This window comes from Notolepis coatsorum, assembly GCF_963971535.1.
Source record: "Notolepis coatsorum genome assembly, contig: SUPER_6_unloc_1, whole genome shotgun sequence".
Lineage (NCBI taxonomy): Eukaryota > Metazoa > Chordata > Actinopteri > Aulopiformes > Paralepididae > Notolepis > Notolepis coatsorum.
Window position 1 is genome coordinate 459583 of NW_028174883.1, and position 23171 is coordinate 482753.

A 23171-nucleotide genomic window follows, 5' to 3' on the forward strand; every position below is an offset into this window, starting at 1 on the left:
GTCTCTGTCTCTTTCTCTCTCTGTGTCTCTCTCCATCTCTGCCTCTTTCTTTTTCTCTCTCTCTCTGTCTCTGCCTCTCTCTGTCTCTCTTTTTATCTCTCTGTCTCTCGATCTCAAGCACAACAGTTGACTAATTAATTAGTATTTAAAGTGATGTCATCAAGGTGCACAACAGTTTACCAATTAATTAGTATTTAAAGTGATGTCATCAAGGTGCACAACAGTTGACTAATTAATTAGTATTTAAAGTGATGTCATCAAGGTGCACAACAGTTGACTAATTAATTAGTATTTAAAGTGATGTCATCAAGGTGCACAACAGTTGACTAATTAATTAGTATTTAAAGTGATGTCATCAAGGTGCACAACAGTTGACTAATTAATTAGTATTTAAAGTGATGTCATCAAGGTGCACAACAGTTGACTAATTAATTAGTATTTAAAGTGATGTCATCAAGGTGCACAACAGTTGACTAATTAATTAGTATTTAAAGTGATGCTCATTTAGTTGAACATTTTTGCCACTATTTCCTAAAAGAGCAATTGATGTTTTATTTGCTCCAGTCCTGGTCACTGACCTCTGACCTCTCTGTCTCCCTCTAGTGGTTGGACCTCCACCTGAAGGAGAACGTGCCTCCATCCCTCCTGCTCCTGTCCCGGGCCATGTACCTGACGGAGGTCAGAGCGCCCCCGGTGGTCCCAGCCGTCCCCACGCTGCAGGTCAGTACCAGGTACCTGACGGAGGTCAGAGCGCCCCCCGGTGGTCCCAGCCGTCCCCACGCTGCAGGTCAGCCAAATTAATTAGTCTCCCCCTCAGTCTCTCCACCTCTCTCTCTGTGCCGGTCGCAGACTGAGGGCGACTGTCACTCAAAGCGCTTATGGGCGGAGCCAAGCCCAAACAGCTTAGAATCTTGAAGTCGAAAAATGTAGCTTTTGAGTAATTGATTAAAAATATAAAACAATGAATTTCTTTGAAAAATACTTTTACAGATGTGTTCCATAGACTCACAGGAATTGTGTAAAGTTGCCCAAATAGTGAAAAGAATAGCAATGCATGTCCCCTTTAACAAAAAAAGGATTGGAATTTGATCAGGCTTAATATAGCTGTTACTGATCAATTCATCCTTAATATATATATATAATAAAACTTGTATTCATTGAACCATTAGGGCGACAGTGGTGCAGCAGTGAGCGGCTTCTTTACGCTCCTCTAGCAGCTCCGTGAAGCCTGAGGTGAAGGAGGTCGGGAGACACCTGCTGTTTGTTTGCTGACCGGTTCTGAGCTCGGTGGTTCTGAAAGCCCCTGTTCAGGCCCAGTAATCCCAACGGTACTTTTCCACTGTGTTCAGCAGAAAGCCAGCCCCCTTCCGGTGGAGACCGCCATGCCCCTCGCTGCCTCCCTAGAACACCTGGTGGACCCTGCCCCCATCATCATGGACAGAAAGGTACGGGACACGGGTTCGCCGAGTACGCTGGGTTGCTATCTAAAGCGCCTTCGAGCGTTTGGAAAAGCGCCATGTAAATGTGATGTATTATGTGGTGACCACGTGGTGGTGTGGTTAGGGTGTCATGGCCTGACTAACTTAGCGATGCTTCTTCTCCGCTATAGAACCACATTGTCAAATATTCCAAGATTGTATTTTAGCTGTAGAGTTTTATTGGATTCTATTCTATTATATGTTGTACCACTGTATTGCACATCGTTGCGGGCAAGACCACCCGCGGGCAAGACCACCCACATTTCATTGTATACTTGTATGCCGTGACAAATAAAACTCTTGACTTGACTTGACTTGACTTGAGTTTAAGAGAGCTATTTTCAAGGAGAAGTGACTTATCTAAAGTTTAACATTATACAATCGCTGAAGAGTACCTTCTCATCTGGACCGTGGCTGATCGTCGTGTGTCTTCATGTCTCCAGATGGAGAGCCTTCTGGACGCGGCCCGGATCCTGGAGGCGCCGGACATGCCCTCCGCAGAAGCTCAGCTGGTTCTTGTAAGTTGCTGTTGTGTGCTGCTGCTTTATAATGTCGTACGATTTGAATGATTATTTTCCAAATAGAACTGAATTAATCTCATATTTCACAACATGTTGTTTGTATTTGTATCGGAACACGTGATAGATTATAGCTCTGACCTGATGTTGTCCTCTTGTTTCTGTAGCTCTGACCTGATGTTGTCCTCTTGTTTCTATAGCTCTGACCTGATGTTGTCCTCTTGTTTCTGTAGCTCTGACCTGATGTTGTCCTCTTGTTTCTGTAGCTCTGACCTGATGTTGTCCTCTTGTTTCTATAGCTCTGACCTGATGTTGTCCTCTTGTTTCTGTAGCTCTGACCTGATGTTGTCCTCTTGTTTCTGTAGCTCTGACCTGATGTTGTCCTCTTGTTTCTATAGCTCTGACCTGATGTTGTCCTCTTGTTTCTGTAGCTCTGACCTGATGTTGTCCTCTTGTTTCTGTAGCTCTGACCTGATGTTGTCCTCTTGTTTCTGTAGCTCTGACCTGATGTTATCCTCTTGTTTCTAGGCTAAAGGTGCAGAATTGGCCAAGATGGCGGCGAAGTCGATGTAAAAACAACAGAGTTCCAGCCCTTTGCCAGACAGCTGAGGGGAGCTGTTCGGACTCCATTAGCCTGGGGCATGACCCCTGACCCCTGCCTGGCCTGGCCTCCGTTAGCCTGGGTCATGTTGATCAGCTACACTCCGTTAGGGATTATATAACATAATCTATTGCTTCTCTGCTTGGAAGAAGAATGTAGGTGATTTTTTTTACCAAGGGAATCATTGCACTGTCATGTAAACCTCCCATCTGTAAATGTGTAAATATTATGTATACGTCACTGTCCGGCTCATTACCGCTGACCACGCCTCTGTGTGTCAGTCGGGTTGAAGGTGTTGAGTTAAAGCATTAAGACGCTGCATCGAGGCGTTTTCCCAGTGCCTTGATCCACAGACCTGTGGGCTCACTTGGCCTGCTCCTCTGCTGGCCGTCTCAGCCCTGTGGCTGCGGGGGTTCCCAGTGTCCATGAGTCTCCTAGCTGTCGCTCCATGGTGCAGGCTCTGTGTCTGAGCACCTCCAGCGCCCCCCTCAGGACGGAGGAGCAGGTGTTTGTTGGCGCCTGCCTGAGGTCCTGTAGGCTTTGCGATGAGCGTGGATTGTAGTTTTGGGACGACAGCTAGCACTTAAAAATATTCCAAAGGTATTTCAAATACTATTCGACTCTGGTCCAATGGCACAGCCCCGCAGTCAGAGTCCTTGCAGAATTCTCCCTATTGTTGTTGTTGTTGTCATCATTATTTAACTCATTGACTGCCAGCTATTATCCTCATCCTGTAGTAGCTACCGCCACCGCTGTAAACGGTGGGAGTCGCTCACCTTGTTTGCAGGGCTATAACTATTTAAATATTATAGCTATATATGCAATACTATGGCCCATTTGACATTGAGTATCTATCGTTCAAGATGTGAAAAAGGAAAACATTTTCAGTTCAGTTCAGTTCAGAGTTTTTATTTGCCACATGGAATAATACAATCATAGTTTCTTCATAAAAAAATCATAAATAGCCATTCCATGGACAAAAGGAGCAGGAAGAAGAATAAATCTTATAATTACCTGCCCCTTATTCCTAAACTAACATGTATTTTCTTAATGGTCGGCGTATAACCTTATTTACACAAATAATCATACCATTATAAAAGAAACACAATCCACAGTTAAACAAGAACATTTAAATAATAATAATAATGATAAAGAATAAAAAAGAAAAGAAAGAGAAGAGAAAAAAAAAGATCTCACTATTCAGATCACATTTTGATTTTCATACTGACTAAATATTTTTTTTTTATAAATTTTTTTTAATTGAATTGATAAACACTGTTACATCCCTTATCCCTTATGTGAAAAAGGAAAAAAATTTCCATCCATACATTGTCGTTTTATACCGTGGTGAATATAAGTATGGTTTTAGAGCGGTCTGGGGTCATTCCTGGAAGGCTAGTAATAGCCCGCGACGCATATTATACTTATCCATTGGCATTTCGTCCCTATACACGCTACAATAAAAAATTCAAATGCATATGATCGGTATATTATGTTCCATCATGCATGCATGAAAGGGGGGGGGGGCGGGGGGGGGCGGTCGTTTCTCATTGATTGTCAATAATGGCATTCGTTAGTACAACACCATACACTGATCAAGGCGATGGCTATGAAAACAATGCACAACCAAGCTGAAATTGACGTTAAATTGCTCTTACCTGTGGCAGATGAGACTCCAAAAAGAATATTCCAATTATTTGATTGCCATCTGCTAGATCGTATGTCCATTTGGCCCACGCCATAACCCCCCACTGCATTATGAATCCGGCGTCCCGAAAGCGATTCAATGCGATTGGGTGAAGATATTGATCCACGTTACAAGAAAACTCCGCCCGGATGACTTTCAATGACGCTCTGTGTAGGGTCGGGCATCGTTTGGATTTGAACGATTCCGGTTCCGATTCCGATTCTCCATATCGATTCCTGTTCTAAACGATTCTCGCTTCCGATTCTTTGAGGTGCAGGTCAAAACAGGTCACAGCTTATTTCGCAGGAGATTTTAATTTTTTTTTTATTTTTTATTAAATTTCTTTTCATACTATTCACATTTTCAGTTGACTTGATACAGATTAATTTGGTTGCTGTACTGTAACTATGGTATTAATTAACAAAGTAAAAAAAAAATATATATATATATATATATTTTTTTTTAAGAATCGAAATTAAGAATCGAAATGCAAATATGTTACTTCTGGTTCCAGAACCGGAAGTTGCCTATTAGAACCGGTTTTCGGTGCCCAACCCTACGCACAGAGTCAGAAAGGAATCGGCCGCATACCACCAGGTGGCGGTATCGGACCGTTGCGATCTCAGACACATTGCCACACAGTACCACAGCATGCCTGGATGATTTATGAATGGAAAATAGCGAATAAAAGAAATAACGATCCAATAACGTATATATACGTGGTTGGCGTTCAACGATTGGCGGACTAACACGTATTAAATCGTTGTTGGCGGCCATTGAGTTAATGTAACATTTGTGTGTGTGTTCAACATTGCCAAGGTGCTGCTAAAAAGGTTATTCTCTTCAGCCAGGGACAAAAAAGTTTAATGTATATCATTTGTATTTGTTTTTTTTCATCCGTTACCAACAACGGGTTTGTGACATGCTTCGACTCGACACCTGGCATTGGTTTGATTGGGTTACGATCATTTCAAAGAATTAGCCACTAACTTTGTGATGACCACCATGAGGAGGAACACCATGTCGGCGGTATAACGGAGAGATAACATCTTCTTGAAGCCGCTGGCCGTATTGGCTTTAGTTTCCCCAACCACACATGTTGTAAAGTATATTATTTGTAGAGCATCCCAGTTGTAAAGTATATATTTGAAGAGCACCCCCAGTTGTAAAGTATATTATTTGAAGAGCACCCCCCGTTGTAAAGTATATATTTGTTGTAAATATTTTGTTCTTACTCTGTTGCCTTTGTGAGTTGATGGTGATTCTATTCAACTCTTACCTCAAAACTAGAGAGAGGCTCAATTCTAATTTGCGTCCAGTTTTCATCAGTCATCGCTTTTATTGTTAATCAATAAGATGGTCATGGTGGGAACACGGGCTGTTCATTCAGTAACTTAACGTAATGTCTATCCTCCCAGTAGTTAACCAGTTAAATCATGTGTAAATAGCCCGTTCTAGATGCCTCCTTGTGGACACATGTAGGGCCCAGCCACACTGGGACTGACGCGATACAAATCAAACTAGTGGATTCTGTGTTGTGAGGTTTTGAGTGTTCTTCACAAGTCAATTTGCAAACCCCTAATGGTCTCATTTCACTCTATTGTCATTTCACTGCATGCATTCCTCTGGATCGTACAACTGGCCTCCATGTTCTTATCTAGTGTTGTGACCAACACTGGCTTCCATGTTCTTATCTAGTGGTGTGACCAACACTGGTGGATGAGGCCTCCATGTTCTTATCTAGTGTTGTGACCAACACTGGTGGATGAGGCCTCCATGTTCTTATCTAGTGTTGTGACCAACACTGGTGGATGAGGCCTCCATGTTCTTATCTAGTGTTGTGACCAACACTGGTGGATGAGGCCTCCATGTTCTTATCTAGTGTTGTGACCAACACTGGTGGATGAGGCCTCCATGTTCTTATCTAGTGGTGTGACCAACACTGGTGGATGAGGCCTCCATGTTCTTATCTAGTGGTGTGACCAACACTGGCCTCCATGTTCTTATCTAGTGTTGTGACCAACACTGGTGGATGAGGCCTCCATGTTCTTATCTAGTGGTGTGACCAACACTGGCCTCCATGTTCTTATCTAGTGGTGTGACCAACACTGGTGGATGAGGCCTCCATGTTCTTATCTAGTGGTGTGACCAACACTGGCCTCCATGTTCTTATCTAGTGTTGTGACCAACACTGGTGGATGAGGCCTCCATGTTCTTATCTAGTGGTGTGACCAACACTGGCCTCCATGTTCTTATCTAGTGTTGTGACCAACACTGGTGGATGAGGCCTCCATGTTCTTATCTAGTGGTGTGACCAACACTGGCCTCCATGTTCTTATCTAGTGGTGTGACCAACACTGGTGGATGATAATGGTTTAGCTTCGACCTCAAAGTGGCTGCAGTGACAACAGTTCCAGACTTTGCACGTGAGATGATACACAAGGGTGAAACCTGGGTCTGTTTCAGGGTGAAACCTGGGTCTGTTTCAGGGTGAAACCTGGGTCTGTTTCAGGGTGAAACCTGGGTCTGTTTCAGGGTGAAACCTGGGTCTGTTTCAGGGTGAAACCTGGGTCTGTTTCAGGGTGAAACCTGGGTCTGTTTCAGGGTGAAAACTGGGTCTGTTTCAGGGTGAAACCTGGCTCTGTTTCAGGGTGAAACCTGGCTCTGTTTCAGGGTGAAACCTGGCTCTGTTTCAGGGTGAAACCTGGCTCTGTTTCAGGGTGACAACTGGCTCTGTTTCAGGGTGAAACCTGGCTCTGTTTCAGGGTGAAACCTGGCTCTGTTTCAGGGTGAAACCTGGCCCTGTTTCAGGGTGAAACCTGGCTCTGTTTCAGGGTGAAACCTGGGTCTGTTTCAGGGTGAAACCTGGCTCTGTTTCAGGGTGAAACCTGGCTCTGTTTCAGGGTGAAACCTGGCTCTGTTTCAGGGTGAAACCTGGCTCTGTTTCAGGGTGTAACCTGGCTGTTTCAGGGTGAAACCTGGCTCTGTTTCAGGGTGAAACCTGGCCCTGTTTCAGGGTGAAACCTGGCTCTGTTTCAGGGTGAAACCCGGGTCTGTTTCAGGGTGAAACCCGGGTCTGTTTCAGGGTGTAACCTGGCTCTGTTTCAGGGTGAAACCTGGGTCTGTTTCAGGGTGAAACCTGGCTCTGTTTCAGGGTGAAACCTGGGTCTGTTTCAGGGTGAAACCTGGGTCTGTTTCAGGGTGAAACCTGGCTCTGTTTCAGGGTGAAACCTGGCTCTGTTTCAGGGTGAAACCTGGCTCTGTTTCAGGGTGTAACCTGGCTCTGTTTCAGGGTGAAACCTGGCTCTGTTTCAGGGTGAAACCTGGGTCTGTTTCAGGGTGAAACCTGGCTCTGTTTCAGGGTGAAACCTGGCTCTGTTTCAGGGTGAAACCTGGCTCTGTTTCAGGGTGAAACCTGGCTCTGTTTCAGGGTGAAACCAGGCTCTGTTTCAGGGTGAAACCTGGCTCTGTTTCAGGGTGAAACCTGGGTCTGTTTCAGGGTGAAACCCGGGTCTGTTTCAGGGTGAAACCTGGCTCTGTTTCCTTTGGGTTTCTGCATTCAGCACGTGTCCTAATCATAAGTATCGCATTGGGTTTTATTATAGAAATATGCAACTTGGTATCAGCCATAGTACTGTGATCACACATGAATAATAATAATTGTAAATTATATATAATTTGAGAATCCAGTCCCAGAATTTAAGAAATATAACTGTTAAAGATGAAGATATTGATCCTCTTATAACAACTGTTAAATATGAAGATATTGATCCTCTTATAACAACTGTTAAATATGAAGATATTGATCCTCTTATAACAACTGTTAAAGATGAAGATATTGATCCTCTTATAACAACTGTTAAAGATGAAGATATTGATCCTCTTATAACAACTGTTAAAGATGAAGATATTGATCCTCAGTAACTACTGTTAAAGATGAAGATATTGATCCTCAGTAACTACTGTTAAAGATGAAGATATTGATCCTCAGTAACTACTGAATCACCTTTGCCATTCAACTAAATGTAGTGGACATGTGTTACTGTCCCCTAGAAACATATTTGTGTCACTTCAGGTTTACATGCCATGAAAGTATGTAGCATCCTTTGTTTCTGAAAGCTCCCAAATAATTTGGATAAGAAACAAATGAAACATTAAATGACTATTTCACCAGTTCTGCTGTTTTGTGGTGTTTTTTGTGTGATTTGTCAATAAGTTCAGTGACATGTATTTCAATTCAATGTGTGATTTCTTTGCTAGTTGGAAACTTGTCCACGATTAGCTGTTCACGAGCTTGACTTTAACATGAAGCCTTAGATCACGTGAAACATGTTTGCATTTCAAATATAGTAGGGATGTTAGATATTGGCTTTTTTACAGATACCGATATTGTCCAACTCTTAATTTCCGATACCGATATATGCAGGGCCCCCCCCCCCCCCCCCAAAAACGGAATAATTTCAGGTAATTAACATTACATATCTCTTGTCGTGGAATTAACACAACATTATGCATACTTTTGACAATAAATAAAATCATAATTTGTTCTTACTTGCTTGCCTGGGTAAATAAAGGTTAAATAAATGTAAAAAAAATTAAAGAATTTTTTAACCGATACCGATAATTTTCGATATCACATTTGAATGCCAATATCGGTAGGCCGATAATATCGGACATCCCTAAAATATAGTATTTTTTTCTTTTTAGAAATATTGGAACGTTTCAAATGTAGTGAATCTTAAAAGGCAATGGGATGGGGTGTATTAATGAGCCAGGCCTGAGTCCTGCAGAGATGGTCTGATAGCTGGTCGCACCCTCCCTGGGCTGTGATGCCACTCACGGCAGGGCCGCAGGGGTTTGTGTGGGCGGACGTTTATACACAAGCAGCTTGATGGATGACGGTAGCAGCTGGTGTCTCGCTCCAATGGCTCAGTGTTTATAATTAGACCTGAAGTTAAGAACGTTGCCCAAGAGGGAGTGTTCCAACTGCTTATCTTCCAACGGAAGACTTCTGTTGTAGATATCTGAACACTTGTAGATATCTGAAGACTTGTAGATATCGGAAGTATGGATCAGTGGGTTTATAAAGTTAGCAACATCATTGAAAAATGTATTTAATCTTAACATCAGCATAGAAAGCTGTATGTCAATGGTAGCTATAGAATCACAGCTTTTGCTTGATGCTACATGACTGTAGCTTTACTGTACCCTCAGTATACAGTAGGAACGCCTCCCTCCTCCACGTCATGTAGTCTTAAGGTATAATAATAATAATAAACTTTATAAAGCACCAGAGTGCTTTGACAACACAAGAAATAAAATGCATGACTGTAAACAAATTGCATATCACAAACAATAAAATAAGTAGAAAAAATAAAAGAGTTAAAAGAATGATAAGGCCGACCCAAAATTGGCCATTTTAGTTTTAGTTTTTGAGGACTTGTATTGTGGTATCTAGTACTATCGAGAGCAATCGACTATCGATGATCAAAACTGCTAAAAAAAATTTCATCAATGACAAAACAAACTACCCTCCCACTCAGGGCATTATGGGGTAGAACACATAGTAGCATACTACAAGAACCTAGGCGTCCACAAAGACGACTTCAAACTGGAAATGGTAACTACAGATGAGGTACTCAAAAAACTGAGCGCCCTCCAACCTAACAAGGCCACTGGCCATGACAACATCCCCTCCAAATTCCTCAGAGACTCAGCAGCAGCCATCACCCCAGTCATCACACACATAATAAACCTCTCCATAAAACAGGGACACGTCCCCAAGGACTTCAAAATTGCGAGAGTAACACCCCTGCACAAAAAGGGCAGCAAATTAGACCCGGGTAACTACCGCCCTGTTTCTATCCTTACATCCATCTCGAAAGTCATGGAAAAAATAGTATACGAACAGATCGAAAAGTACCTCGCGGAAAAAAATCTAATCTACAAATTCCAATCTGGCTTCAGAACATCCCACTCCACTGACACATGCCTTCTCTACTTGAACGACCACATCAAACAAGTGGTGGACGCGGGCAAATACTGCGGCATGGTCATGCTGGACCTACAAAAGGCCTTCGACACTGTCAATCACACCATTCTGATTGACAAGCTAAAAGCAATTGGTTTTGATAGTTTATCAGTGAGCTGGATACAATCCTACCTGGAGGGGAGGGAACAGATGGTGGAGGTAAACGGTACCCTATCCCCCCCCCTCACAGTGAGCTGTGGTGTTCCACAAGGAAGCATACTAGGACCACTACTATTCCTAATTTATGCAAATGACATGTCGTCAGCTTGTGACTGCAACTTGTTCCTGTTTGCGGACGACTCAGCCCTGCTGGTCTCTGACAAGAACAAGTTACAGGTTGAAAAAGCCCTCGGCTCGGAACTAGGCAAAATCTGCATATGGCTCGCTGATAACAAACTATCATTACACATGGGCAAAACAGAGTCCATTCTCTTCGGTTCAAATAACAAACTCAGCAAGACCGACGGCTTCTCGGTTACAATATTATCACAAGGAAAGATGAAATTACCTACCTGGGTTCCATCCTAGAGGCTAATCTTTCCTGTGACAAAATGGCATCCAATGTAATAAAAAAAGTCAACCAACGAACGCGTTTCTTGTACCGGATCTCCTCTCTGGTAAACAAGAATACCCTGTAGACTCTAGCAGGAGCACTCATTCAAATGTACTACGACTATGCTTGCACCTCATGGTACCAAAGCACCTCAAAGGCACTAAAAAACAAATTACAAACATCTCAAAACAAGCTAGTCAGACTACTACTTGACCTGACTCCTAGAACCCACCTCACCCCTGCCCACTTTGACAACCTAGGATGGCTTAGAGTAGACGACAGAGTACAGCAACTTGCAATGGGCCTGGTCTACAAGATACACTACGCGACCAAGGTACCCATGTACATGTCAAAATACTTCCCAAAGGTCAGTGAATACCACGATCACAACACCAGAGGGAGCTCCACAAATCATGTAAAACCCAGATTCGGCTCAAACAAGGGACTAAACACGTTTCGCAATTATGCCACATCAATGTGGAACGCCCTACCCAAAGCTGTAAAGGAATGTGAATCACTACCCACTTTCAAAAACACTCAAAAAACACCTACGTGAGACTGCAATTCGAAACTGGCCCCTACAAATGTCCTAACCCAGTTGTACAGTAAATTACCAAGTAAGGCTTTGTCAGTATTCCAATGTAGTGTAAAATGTGTGTGTGTCCCCTACCCAACCCCCCCCCCCCCCCCCCCACGTCCAATGTACAGCCCTCACCCAACCCACCCAACCCCACCCCACCCATCCAACCTCCTCCAATGTACAGTTTCTACGCCAAATGTATATACACTCCTTTTCTGGACACTTTTGTATCACAAACAGTACTGTATTTGCAAATCTGATATGTCATAAATGTATAGATGTAGCAGTACTGTCTATCTGTATGTCATGTATGTCATATATGTCCTGATGAATTGAAAATGGGGGACCCTGATGTAAACAAGACGAAAGTCTTTCTCTGGTCTGCATCCCCTTAACAATTGTATGTATTGAGCTGTACTGTACTGTACCCATTCTGCAATCTGTTAATAAACTTTTCAATCAATCAATCAATCAGCACAGTATTGTCTAAGCCATAATGGTCTAAGCCCCGGGCAGGACCAAACATGTGAGAGAGATCAGCTTGCGGACTATTACAGCGGTCACAATTGGGATTGGAGTCTGGCCGGGTAGATTTCAGCTAGTCTTGCTTTGCTGTGTAGTGTACTCTGTGTACCAACTTTAGCTGTATTAGGCTGAGTCGGGCACAAGTGGAGGAGGACTTCACCCTATCCAGTGCTCCCCCCCCACCACCCCTCTGTCAGCTCCACCCCAGCTCCTCCTCCCACCTGGACCTCGTCTTAGCGCTTTTGTCTTTGGTCAAGCACATAGTATTTGGATACATTTCAGATATAAGCCCTTTTTGGTTTGGTGATAGACCCAAGAGTCTCTCCCAATTTGATCGTTGAGGGGGGCTAGGAAATGAGTCAAATTGTGAACGTACAAAATGACATATCTGAAGATAACGAAATAGATCGGAGCATGGAAGACCAAATTGGAGACACAAGGAGCTAAAACTGGAGAAAGTGTCACCGTCATATAGATCCTTGAAACTATTTATTCCGAGTCTGTTCCAGCGTGTAAAAGACGAGTCCAGAGTGGAGGGAACAAACAGGTGGTTATTACTAATAGGCCCCAAGACTGATGCTGCACAGAGTTTAAAGTGGCGACGAAACTGTATCCAAATCTTTAAAGTGGACAGAACAACAGGGTTTGAGGAGTGCCGGGCAGGAGAGAGAGGGAAAGAAGAGTAGACCAGAGCTGCCAGGGAGGATGAACGGCACGATTGCGCTTCTAAGCTACACCAGTCAGTTTCTGGGGTTTTTAACCAAAGAATAATTTGATGGATGTTGGCAGACCAGTAATAGTGCATGAAATTAGGGAGCGCAAGTCCACCTGACCCCTTAAATCTTTTTTCCCCCTCCATTTTCCTCCGATTTTCTCCCATCCCAATGTTAGTCGTTATGCCAATTCCCAATCCCCTTCCTGGTCGCTGCGCACTTACCCCCCACAGTCGGTCTGGGAGAGTGGAGGCTATCACATGCTTCCTCCGACACACGTCCAGCCAATCAACCGCTTCTTTTCACCTGGCAGCGCGGACTCTCATTGAGAGGGCGTAGCGTGTGGAAGGATCACACTATCCCACTTAGATCCTATCCGCGCTGAGCAGGCGCCCCGACCGAGCTGTAGGAGTCGCTGTTTACAACGACCCGGACCCACCCCGCCAGCTTCTCCCACCCTCTAATACTGCCAATTGTATTAGTGTGAACGGCCAGCCAAGCTGGTGACAACCCCGGAGCTGTGAGCTGGATTCGAACAGGCGAATCTAGCCGCTCCGGGGTTTGGTGACGAACGCAATCTCCGTTACGCCACCTGACCGCCCGGGAAAACTCCTTTCATTGAATTGTCATATTCACAGCAATACTATTTAATAGGTAGTACTATTAATAGTGTAATATTAGCGCATAATATTAATAATCATTTCCATAAGACCAGGTCGAAAACACGCCATACTTTTGACTCCAACCCGGGTACAGACGTAAGAATTACTGAATAGTCATTGATATAACTTTAGCTAGAAGCAATAACCAGCAATGCATTGAATCTGTAATCAGGCTACCAGGACATAAATTACCTCCCGTTTAACTCAGATGAAAGCAAGGCGTTGCCAGCGTTTTGAAAGATCATGATGGAGTGGTAAAGGAACGCGGTCCAAGAGTTGAATAAAAGTATTTAACAAAGTTTGGTTTAATTAGAAAAAGTAGTTACAATAATACTGTCTTGGAAAGATCCAATCCAGGCAAAAACAAAGCAAGGACATAAAAGACTCATCAAAGACGAAATCAACATCTTTCGCCTAAAGAACATTATACAACGGCATGCAAATTTCTCGATTCTGATTGGCTGAAACAGTCCATTTACACGTATATATAGGGCACAATCCACGCTCCTGGTCCCAGGACCCGCCCACAACCGAATCACATCACTCCGCCGTGCTGATTCTTCGGAGAAAACAAGATGGCGGACAATATTCTTTAACAAATGGATATGTTGATAGCGTCATAACGACTAAATATAAAGCGATTCTGTCACGGCGAATGTATTAGTCCTTTAAACAATGTTGGATGATGTAATTGATGGGTCATGAGTCATTGTAGAACAAAAGAAAAATCGCGATTGATTGATTATTTGCAATTTTATTTTAAATTTCTTCTTCCTTCCCCCTGACTGCAGCGCTCACTCTCACACTGTCTGACGCTGGCGTACCCACCCACCCCCACACACACACACGCATACACACACACACACACACACATACACATACACATACACACACACACTCCTGTCTGCAACAGCGGGGGAGAGTCAGACTGAGAGAGAAGCAGCTGAGTGCTGTGCTGTTTTAAGTGAGCATGGTCTATTGAATTGATTGGTTGATTGCTAATTTTATTACTGTACACCTGGTTTCCAACTGGTTAAGTTTAGGCCTTCTAAAGTAGGTTTAAAAAAATAAATAAAAAAATAGGGCGAAGAAAACTTTTTAATTTGTTTTACCTACTTTCTATAGAAGCATTTAAGAATGAAGTTCTATAGAAAGTAGGTCTGCATACCCTTAACAATTGTGTGTATTGAGCCGTACTGTATTGTACGACACTAATCTTTTTTTTTCTGGTGAGAATGTCCAGCAGCTTTTAGATGTCATCACATCTGAAATGAAGAAATTGAAGGAATGGTTTGATAGAAACAAATTATCATTGAACTTGAGCAAAACTAAAATGATGTTGTTTGGAAACTGTAGATTGGATACTCAGGTACAAGTTAAAATAAATGATGTGATTATTGAAAGAGTTTATGAAAATAAATTCCTAGGTGTAATAATAGACCATAAAATCTGTTGGAAACCTCACATAAAACATGTCCAATCTAAACTCTCACGAAGCATTTCAGTCATGAGTAAAGTAAAGCACATCCTGGATAGAAAATCACTCTACATTCTCTACTGTTCACTAGTTTTACCATATTTAAATTACTGTGCTGAAGTCTGGGGAAACAATTATAAGTCTACACTACAACCACTTTTTATACTCCAAAAAAGGGCCATAAGGATAGTTCACATTGCAGGTTATCGTGATCACACTAACTTATTGTTTTTGGAGTCAAAGACATTGAAGTTAAATGATCTTGTGGAATTTAAAACGGCACAATTAATGTATAAAGCAAAAAGTCATGCACTTCCAAGAAACATTCAAGAATTGTTCTTTGATAGGGAGGGGGGTTATAATCTGAGGGGAGAACACAATTTAAAGGTGCTAAACGTACGCACTACCATGAGAAAACACTGCATCTCAATATGTGGAGTGAAACTGTGGAACAGTCTAAATGTGGTGCTAAAGCAATGTCCAAACATGAGACAATTCAAACTGATGTATAAGGAAATTATGTTCACAAGGTACAGGGATGAGGAAGGGACTTGATATTCACGGGTGTTTACATTTTTATTTTGTTTTCTATTTTATTTAATTTTATACATATATAGTTTTTGTTTTGCATATATATATATATATATATATATATATATATATATATATATTTATTTTTTATGTTTAAAATAGTACACTCATTTGAGTAGTGGAAAAGGGGTAGGATTAAATAAGTGTATACTTCTTCCTACTCCTTTTCGAACATGCAGATTGAGTTTTTTTTTCTTCTTTTTTGTTATTGTTTGTTGTATTCATTGCATGTTCGAAATAAAGACTTCAAATCAAAATCAAAAATACCCATTCTGCATCTGGTAATAAAATGTTCAATCAATCATTCCAATAACACACAGTTGGATGTGTTAGTTGGTTGGATGCACTTCCGAGCTGCTTCCACATGGAGGCAAATTGTCTTTTTTGTTGTTGTGGGAACTACTTTTTCTGGCGGATGGTTTTTTCAATAAATCTTCGATTAATGTGTGTTTATTGTATAGCAATAAGGTTGGATGAATGTGGCAGTTGTATAAAAGCATTACACCACTTGCAGTCGTGATTTGTGAACAATAAACCATGCCTAGGGGGGTCTAACGACCACCCCTAGGCATGGTTTATTGTTCACAAATCACGACTGCAAGTGATGTAATGCTTAAATAAAACCTCTATAGTTTTTAAAAATCATCACAAAAGATGAGCTAAGAGCCTAACACAGCTCTTCAAATCTAAAACAGAAAAGATAGTGATGCCATCCTAGGGAAAAGCTCACAGTCAAAACATCCAAATTTCAAGTCCCAATACACTGCACGACTTTGAAATGGAGATAAAAAAAGTCACGAAAGCAAGCCGGGAGCTTTTCATGTGCGAACATCACTTTTTATACACAGGTCCGTAGCGTCATATAGCAAGCAAAGATAAACACTCCTTCTTTCAACTTGTGTCTTTGTCATTGGCTCATCGCTACTCCAATGGTTAGTAACTAAAAAAAGTAAAAGTAACAGTTTTACTGGAACAGATTACTGTGCTGTGGAAACCCCCTAGGATTCCATCTGCATCTGCACTGGTCCGGCCTTCAGCAGGAATAGCCTGTACGCTTATAGATATATACAGATATATATATATACATGTACAATACAGACATATACAATAAACATATACTTAATCATGTTTATATGTTTACACATCACACATGTAGCTCAATCATCACCCGTTGTAAGATGGCTTTTCCATCGGTAGTGTGATAGTAAAGGGTTAACCAGAACCAGAAGGGGGCATCCTTGCAGAAGCCCAAGGTCAGCACACAGTGGAATCACACATTCCTACAGCACCCAGCATTAACAGGGAACGGAACAATTGCACTGCTGTGATATACAAGATAATACATGGTCCTTCAGTATATACAATAAACATATATTTAATCCTCTATTTATATATGTTAATGCTTAATATATTACATCATACAAGTGCCACAAGACAGAGAGAGAACAGGATGTCGATACAAAAAAGGGTCACTGTAGTTTGTTGTTAACAGTTGTTAATGGGAAACATTAACTTTTATGAAAATTCAGCTTATAGCCTGAGAAAGAGCCAAACTGTCTCAACATAGATTTTATGTGAGGGATGGAGGTAATAGGATGCATCAAATAGAGCAGAAGGTTGTCAGCATAAAGGGAACCCCTGTGTTCGATTCCGTGATGGGTGATACCACGGAAGTGGGGCGAGGACTTGAGTGCAATGGATAGAGGTTCAGCGGCGACGGCAAACAGTAGCGGAGACAAAGGACAACCCTGGCGTGTCCCTCTGGAGAGTGGGAAATAAGGGGAGTTTATAGAGTTGGTAGTAACACAGGCCAAAGGGGCGGAGTAGAGTAGCCGGACCCATGAAATAAATGTGTCCCCGAACCCAAATTTCTGCAGAGTCGTGAACAAGTACTCCCACTCCACGCGGTCAAAGGCCTTCTCCGCGTCCAGAGATATAATTACCTCAGGAGGGAGAGAAGGACCTGAAGTGTGTATAATATTCAAGAGTCTGTGAATGTTAGAAAAGGAGTGGCGACCCTTAATGAAGCCAGTCTGGTCCTCAGAAATAATCAGAGGTAAGATGTTCTCCAGACGTCTAGCCATCACCTTGGCAATGACCTTTCCATCGTTGTTAATCAGCGAAATTGGGCGATACGATCCACAATCTGTGGGGTCTTTGTCTTTTTTAAGTAGGAAGGAAATGGTTGCTTGGGTGAGTGTATGTGGCAGTGTCCCATTTTTCAGGGACTCGTTAAACATTTCCATCAGAAGTGGGGCGAGTTTGTCACAAAACTTTTTATAAAAACCTGCCTCCTAGCCATCTGGACCCGGTGCCTTGCCACTCTGCATAGCATTGATAGCCTCCTTGATCTCATCAATGTTCAATGGTCTGTCTAAATCCTTAGCCAGCTCTGGGTCTATAGATGGGAATTCTAGGTCATTTAAAAATGTATCCATAGATATTCTGTCGGGAGGGGGTTCGGATGTGTAGAGAGAGGAGTAAAACACTTCAAAGACATTGTTAATGTCTTGGGGTTTGGAGACCATGTTATTAGAGCGACCCCTTATCTGTGGGATCAGCCTGGAGGCTGCTCTGCGCTTGAGCTGATGTGCAAGCAGCCGACTGTTCTTGTCTCCATATTCATACGACAGGCCGCGGGAGTGGAGCAGCAGACCTTCAGCTTTCTTTGTGGATAATAGATCGAATTCAGACTGCAAATCAAGCTTCTTTTTATACAATTCAGGTGAAGGGTCTGTGGCGTACTCACCATCAAGCTGGAGAATAGAATCTGTAAGGTCTTGCAACCGCTTTCTCTGAGTTTTGTTTGCATGGGCTACATGGGAAATGATTTCACCACGCAGAAACACTTTTAAAGTCTCCCACAACAGTGAGTGAGATATTGAATCCGATCTATTGATGAGTAAGAAGTCATCAATTAACTTTGAAATTTTGTCACAAAACCCCTTGTCGGAAAGTAGCAAGGTATCGAATCTCCAGGGAGGGCGATCTTTTCTATTCAGAGTAAAGGAGATGTCCATTTGTATAGGCGCATGGTCCGAAATCACAATGTATCGCAACACCTCTTGCCCGAATATTAAAATTGGAGTGAAATACCTGGCTGATCCAAGGTTTGTGTAGTCTAATTTGTTCTGCTTTCAATAAATGAGTTTCCTGTAGAAACATGATATCTGCCTTCAGGTTTTTTAGGTGAGCAAAAACCCTTGAACGTTTGACTGGCCCGTTCATAGATTTGACATTCCATGTGATCAGTCTAACAGAGTTGTCCCTCCCATTATTAGATGAAGTCATGATTTAGTTCAAGATTTGAGTGGTCTGACTGTCCCATATACAGGCCCCTTGTATAGGGGTATTGTAGACTCCACAAAGTGATAAAGAAAAAACAAATAACAAATAATTAAGCATTACATCATGCGCAGGAGTGGTTTGTGAACAATAAACCATGCCTAGGGGTGGTCGTTAGGCCCGAGGCTGAGCCGAGGGTCGTTAGACCCCCCTAGGCATGGTTTATTGTTCACAAATCACGACTGCAAGTGGTGTAATGCTTTTATACAACTGCCACATTCATCCAACCTTATTGCTATACAATAAACACACATTAATCGAAGATTTATTGAAAAAACCATCCGCCAGAAAAAGTAGTTCCCACAACTACAAAAAAGACAAGTTGCCTCCATGTGGAAGCAGCTTGAAGTGCATCCAACCAACTAACACATCCAACTGTGTGTTATTGGAATGATTGAGAGAAGTTGCCTCCATGTGGAAGCAGCTTGAAGTGCATCCAACCAACTAACACATCCAACTGTGTGTTATTGCATCCAACTGCCTTTCAACTAAGGCATCGAACCAACTAACACATCCAACTGCCTTTCAACTAAGACATCCAACCAACTAACACATCCAACTTTTCTTTAGTTTTTAATTATGAAGTTAGTGGTTATTGGAATGATTGATTGATTGATTGAAAATTGTATTACCAGATGCAGAATGGGTACAATACAGTACGGCTCAATACACACAATTGTTAAGGGGATGCAGACCTACTTTCTATAGAACTTCATTCTTAGATGCTTCTATAGAAAGTAGGTAAAACAAATTAAAACGTTTTCTTTGCCCTATAGGAAAAAAAGGTTTTCTTCGCCCTATTTTTTTATTTATTTTTTTAAACCTACTGTAGAGGGCCTAAACTTAACCAGTTGGAAACCAAGCGTACAGTAATAAAATTAGCAATCAATCAATCAATCAACTCAATAGGCCATGCTCACTTAGAACAGCGCAGCACCCAGCTCTCTCTCAGTCTGACTATCCCCCGCGTTGCAGACAGGAGTGTGTGTGTGTGTGTGCGTGTGTGCGTGTGTGTGTGTGTGTGTGTGTGTGTGTGCTTGGGGTGGGTGGAGACTGACCCAGCGTCGGACAGTGTGAGAGGGAGGGCTGCAGTCAGAGAGAAGGAAAAAGAAATTGAAAAAAAATTGCAAATTAATCAATCAATTAATCCGCGATTTTTCTTTTGTTACACAATGATTCAAGACCCATCAATTACATCATCCAACATTGTTTAAAGGACTAAGACATTCGATGTGACAGAATCGCTTGATATTTAGTCGTTTAGTCGTTATCAACATATCCATTTGTTAAATTATTGTCCGGCATCTTGTGATCCGGCGGAGTGATGTGATGTGATGTGATTCGGTTGTGGGCGGGTCCTGGGCCAGCAGCGTGGAATTGTGAAGAATAAACACGTGTAAAATGACTGTTTCAGCCAATCAGAATTGAGAAATTTGCATGCCGTTGTATAAGTAAATATAAACATATGTATGTGTAACCACAACATCTGCAAAAACAACAGTAACAACAGAAAATACAGACCTTTCCCGGACCGCATATGGTGTAAGTAACCCCCAAAATAATCCCCTTCCCATCCCCATCCTAGGTTCCCTTCTCTTCTTCCCACATCTAGAGAACCTGGCTCTGCGGTTTTCAAGATCATCCACCTTGTCGGCTAGCAGAGCGTTCTCCGTTTTGAGTTGAGCATATGCGCCCTCCATCTCGACGACTCTGTCGCTGTAGTCAGACAAGCCCGATTCGACGGAGGTGAGCCGTTGTCCATGCATATCCAACGTGGATTTTATTGCCTCCAGGGATTCACTCACCAGTGCGAGAGCTGATTCCAGCAGCGAGGTGACCACTGACCACTGGCTGACACTGTGTTAGCTTTGGCTGGGGAAGCAGGCATGTTGTTAGCCCCGCTAGCAAGTGCAGTAGCTGGGAGGCTAGTAGAAGTTGCATTCAGCGTTTTATGGGTTTCCTTTGTTCTTCCCGTCATGTTATGAAACGTAGTGCAGTATTCGTCTTTTAGTCTTAAAGTTTAAAGGGTGAATTGCAGCATGTCGCTTGTCAAATAAATAAATAGTTTGCAAATTGTGCGGGAGCCACTTTCTTCTGTCTATCCCGTCTCCATGCTTAACCGGAAGTCTCATAAGTTATTTAAACTAATTTATTATTTAACTTTTTAATATGTTTTTATTTTTTAACTGATTTATAAATAACCTTTCATTGGTCATAAGGTCGCTTTACAAAACAAAAAGTTCAAAAACCATCAAGGGACGGAGAAGCAGAGAACTAAATATCTAAAATCTTAACAGTCCCCAGAACAGAAACCGATCTGTACACTTAAGGGCAGCTTTGACACAGGAGCAGCGTCCAGTGCACCCTTTCTGGCAGTTGCAGCGGACCAGCTCATGGCAAGACTTCAGGGAGCAGGACTTTGCTGCTTCAGGGAGAGTGGTCCAGAGTGGCTGCCACCCAGTTGTTTCTTTTGTCCAGCCCCAGGCAGATGGCTCTGGCAGCCTGGTCTTGTATAACTGAGCGATGTCTGTCAATTTGAAGACAGGGGCACTGTTCTCATCACTGCTCATGTCTTCCAGGTATGCCACTAACTGTGCAAAGGCTATGCCATGTAGGCCAGACTCATTTCCATCATTGCGTTTAGATGTAGCCTGTTTAGATGTAGCTCTGTTATACAATGATGACAGATAGAGACTATGGTACTTGGCCTCTAGGGCAATCATGTCACCCTCTGCAAGCTTGGCCAACAGAGCAGTGTCCTCGAGCTCAAGAGCACACTTCCTCACATTTCTGTCAATGTTGTAGGTTGATGCATTGTGTAAACCTGAAGAGCCTGCTGCAGGCTCATTGCAAAAGAAGCAAGTAGGTTCTGTGGACTGTGAATGGCTGTGGGCAGACCGTGTGTGTGCAGATGAGGTACTGCCCTGTTGTGCTGTAGTTAATTTCCCCTGACTTTGCTCATCATATGCTTTTTTGTTGAATTTAAGCCTACATTTCTTGTGCCACTCAGCATTGTGTCTCTTCAAAGTGGACTCTATGCCATCTCCATCATCTACAGTGTAGTAGCTCCAGGTTGAGGTCCATTGGTGTGTGCTGAAGGGTACGGAACCGGAGAAGGTCTTCTGCCAGGGACACATAGCCACTACCAACAGACTGTTTTGTTTTGTTTCGGAGTGGGCACTGTAAAGGTTAATTTGTAACGGGGTCATCCCTATGTTCCCCGGGTTCTATGTTCCCCGCTTTTTTTTCAAAGAAAGGGTCCTATGTTCCCCGCTCCTGAAATAAGGGTTCTATGTTCCCCGGTCCCGCCCGCTCCCGAACGCTCCCGAACAAAAAAAGGGTCCTATGTTCCCCGGGTCCTATGTTCCCCGGTAGCGATAAAGGCTCGCCTCCCCAGCGCACGTACCGGCAGTGATCTACAGCAGTGGTTTTCAACCAGTGGTAAAATACACATAAAAGATAGCCACTTATACGGATATGGTCGGGGCAGGTAGCATTATGTCGGGAAAAATCAAATGAAATAAACAAATGTGAATTAAAGAATTTAAAACTAAGTTTAGCATATTAAATCATTGTATAAGCTTATAGCCTTTTTTGTAACTACTTGACAGAGGACACAAAGGTCCCAGTTAGTGCTGGGAGGAGGCTTGGTTTGCTTGGATGAAGGGGTCTGGGTAGGGTCCATCAAGCTGTGACGCTTTGACATGATTGTGATCAGAATCACCAGCAAGTCGACATGGAAATCTGAAAGGATAACAATTGAACATTGTTTAGCATTGTTCAAGTATTTTCAATAGTACAAATGTGTCTTGTCCTAAACGAATCCTATGAATTATGCTTGTTAGACCGTTTAGAAGTTTGACCAAAATTTGCTAAAATGCTAGCTAGCTGGCTAGCTAGCTAACCCAGAACGTGCTAGCTAACGTTAGCTGATGTTGCTGCAACTAGCCAGAGATAGTTTTGGCTAGCTAACACACATCAAAAAGTTCACAATAATTTGTAGTTAATCACCAGGTAGGGGTGGACGGTATAAACGGTACACGGTATAAACGGTATGAATTTGCTCTACAGTATGGATTTTGACTATACCTTGTAACCGGTAGAGCAGCTCTAAAATAGCGATGACGTCATGTAACCACAGCGCGACTATTTCACTCGCATTTGCCCCTAAAAATAGATAGAATTAGTCATAGATAATAGATATGTGCGAACTGGAAAAAGTTATTTAGGAGCACAGAGGCTTCGCGCAGTGGGCGTGTCAACGCGCAATTGTCATTTCATAATAGACACAGAAGCAAACTAGCTCTTCCACCCTGAATGAATGAACGAATGAATGAATGAATGAATGAATGAATGAATGAATGAAATGTTTATTTTTGGACATGTTATTCTCCATATTTCTCCAAACAA

The 23171-nt window shown here is 42.5% G+C and overlaps 1 protein-coding gene across 2 annotated transcripts in view; it reads left to right on the plus strand.

Moving 5' to 3' along the window:
- The window catches only part of LOC311231273 (LETM1 domain-containing protein LETM2, mitochondrial-like), a 38950-nt gene extending 34813 nt beyond the window's left edge, over positions 1-4137 (plus strand). The window contains exons 8-11 of one of the 2 annotated variants that reach the window (XM_084338271.1): positions 604-720; positions 1350-1445; positions 1922-1996; positions 2525-4137. In XM_084338271.1, coding sequence (XP_084194397.1) covers positions 604-720; positions 1350-1445; positions 1922-1996; positions 2525-2569 — 333 coding nt within the window. In that variant the 3' untranslated portion in view covers positions 2570-4137. The remainder of the gene's footprint in view (positions 1-603; positions 721-1349; positions 1446-1921; positions 1997-2524) is intronic. The other variant, XM_084338272.1, reaches the window with a different exon arrangement.
- Positions 4138-23171: the final 19034 nt, after the last annotated feature.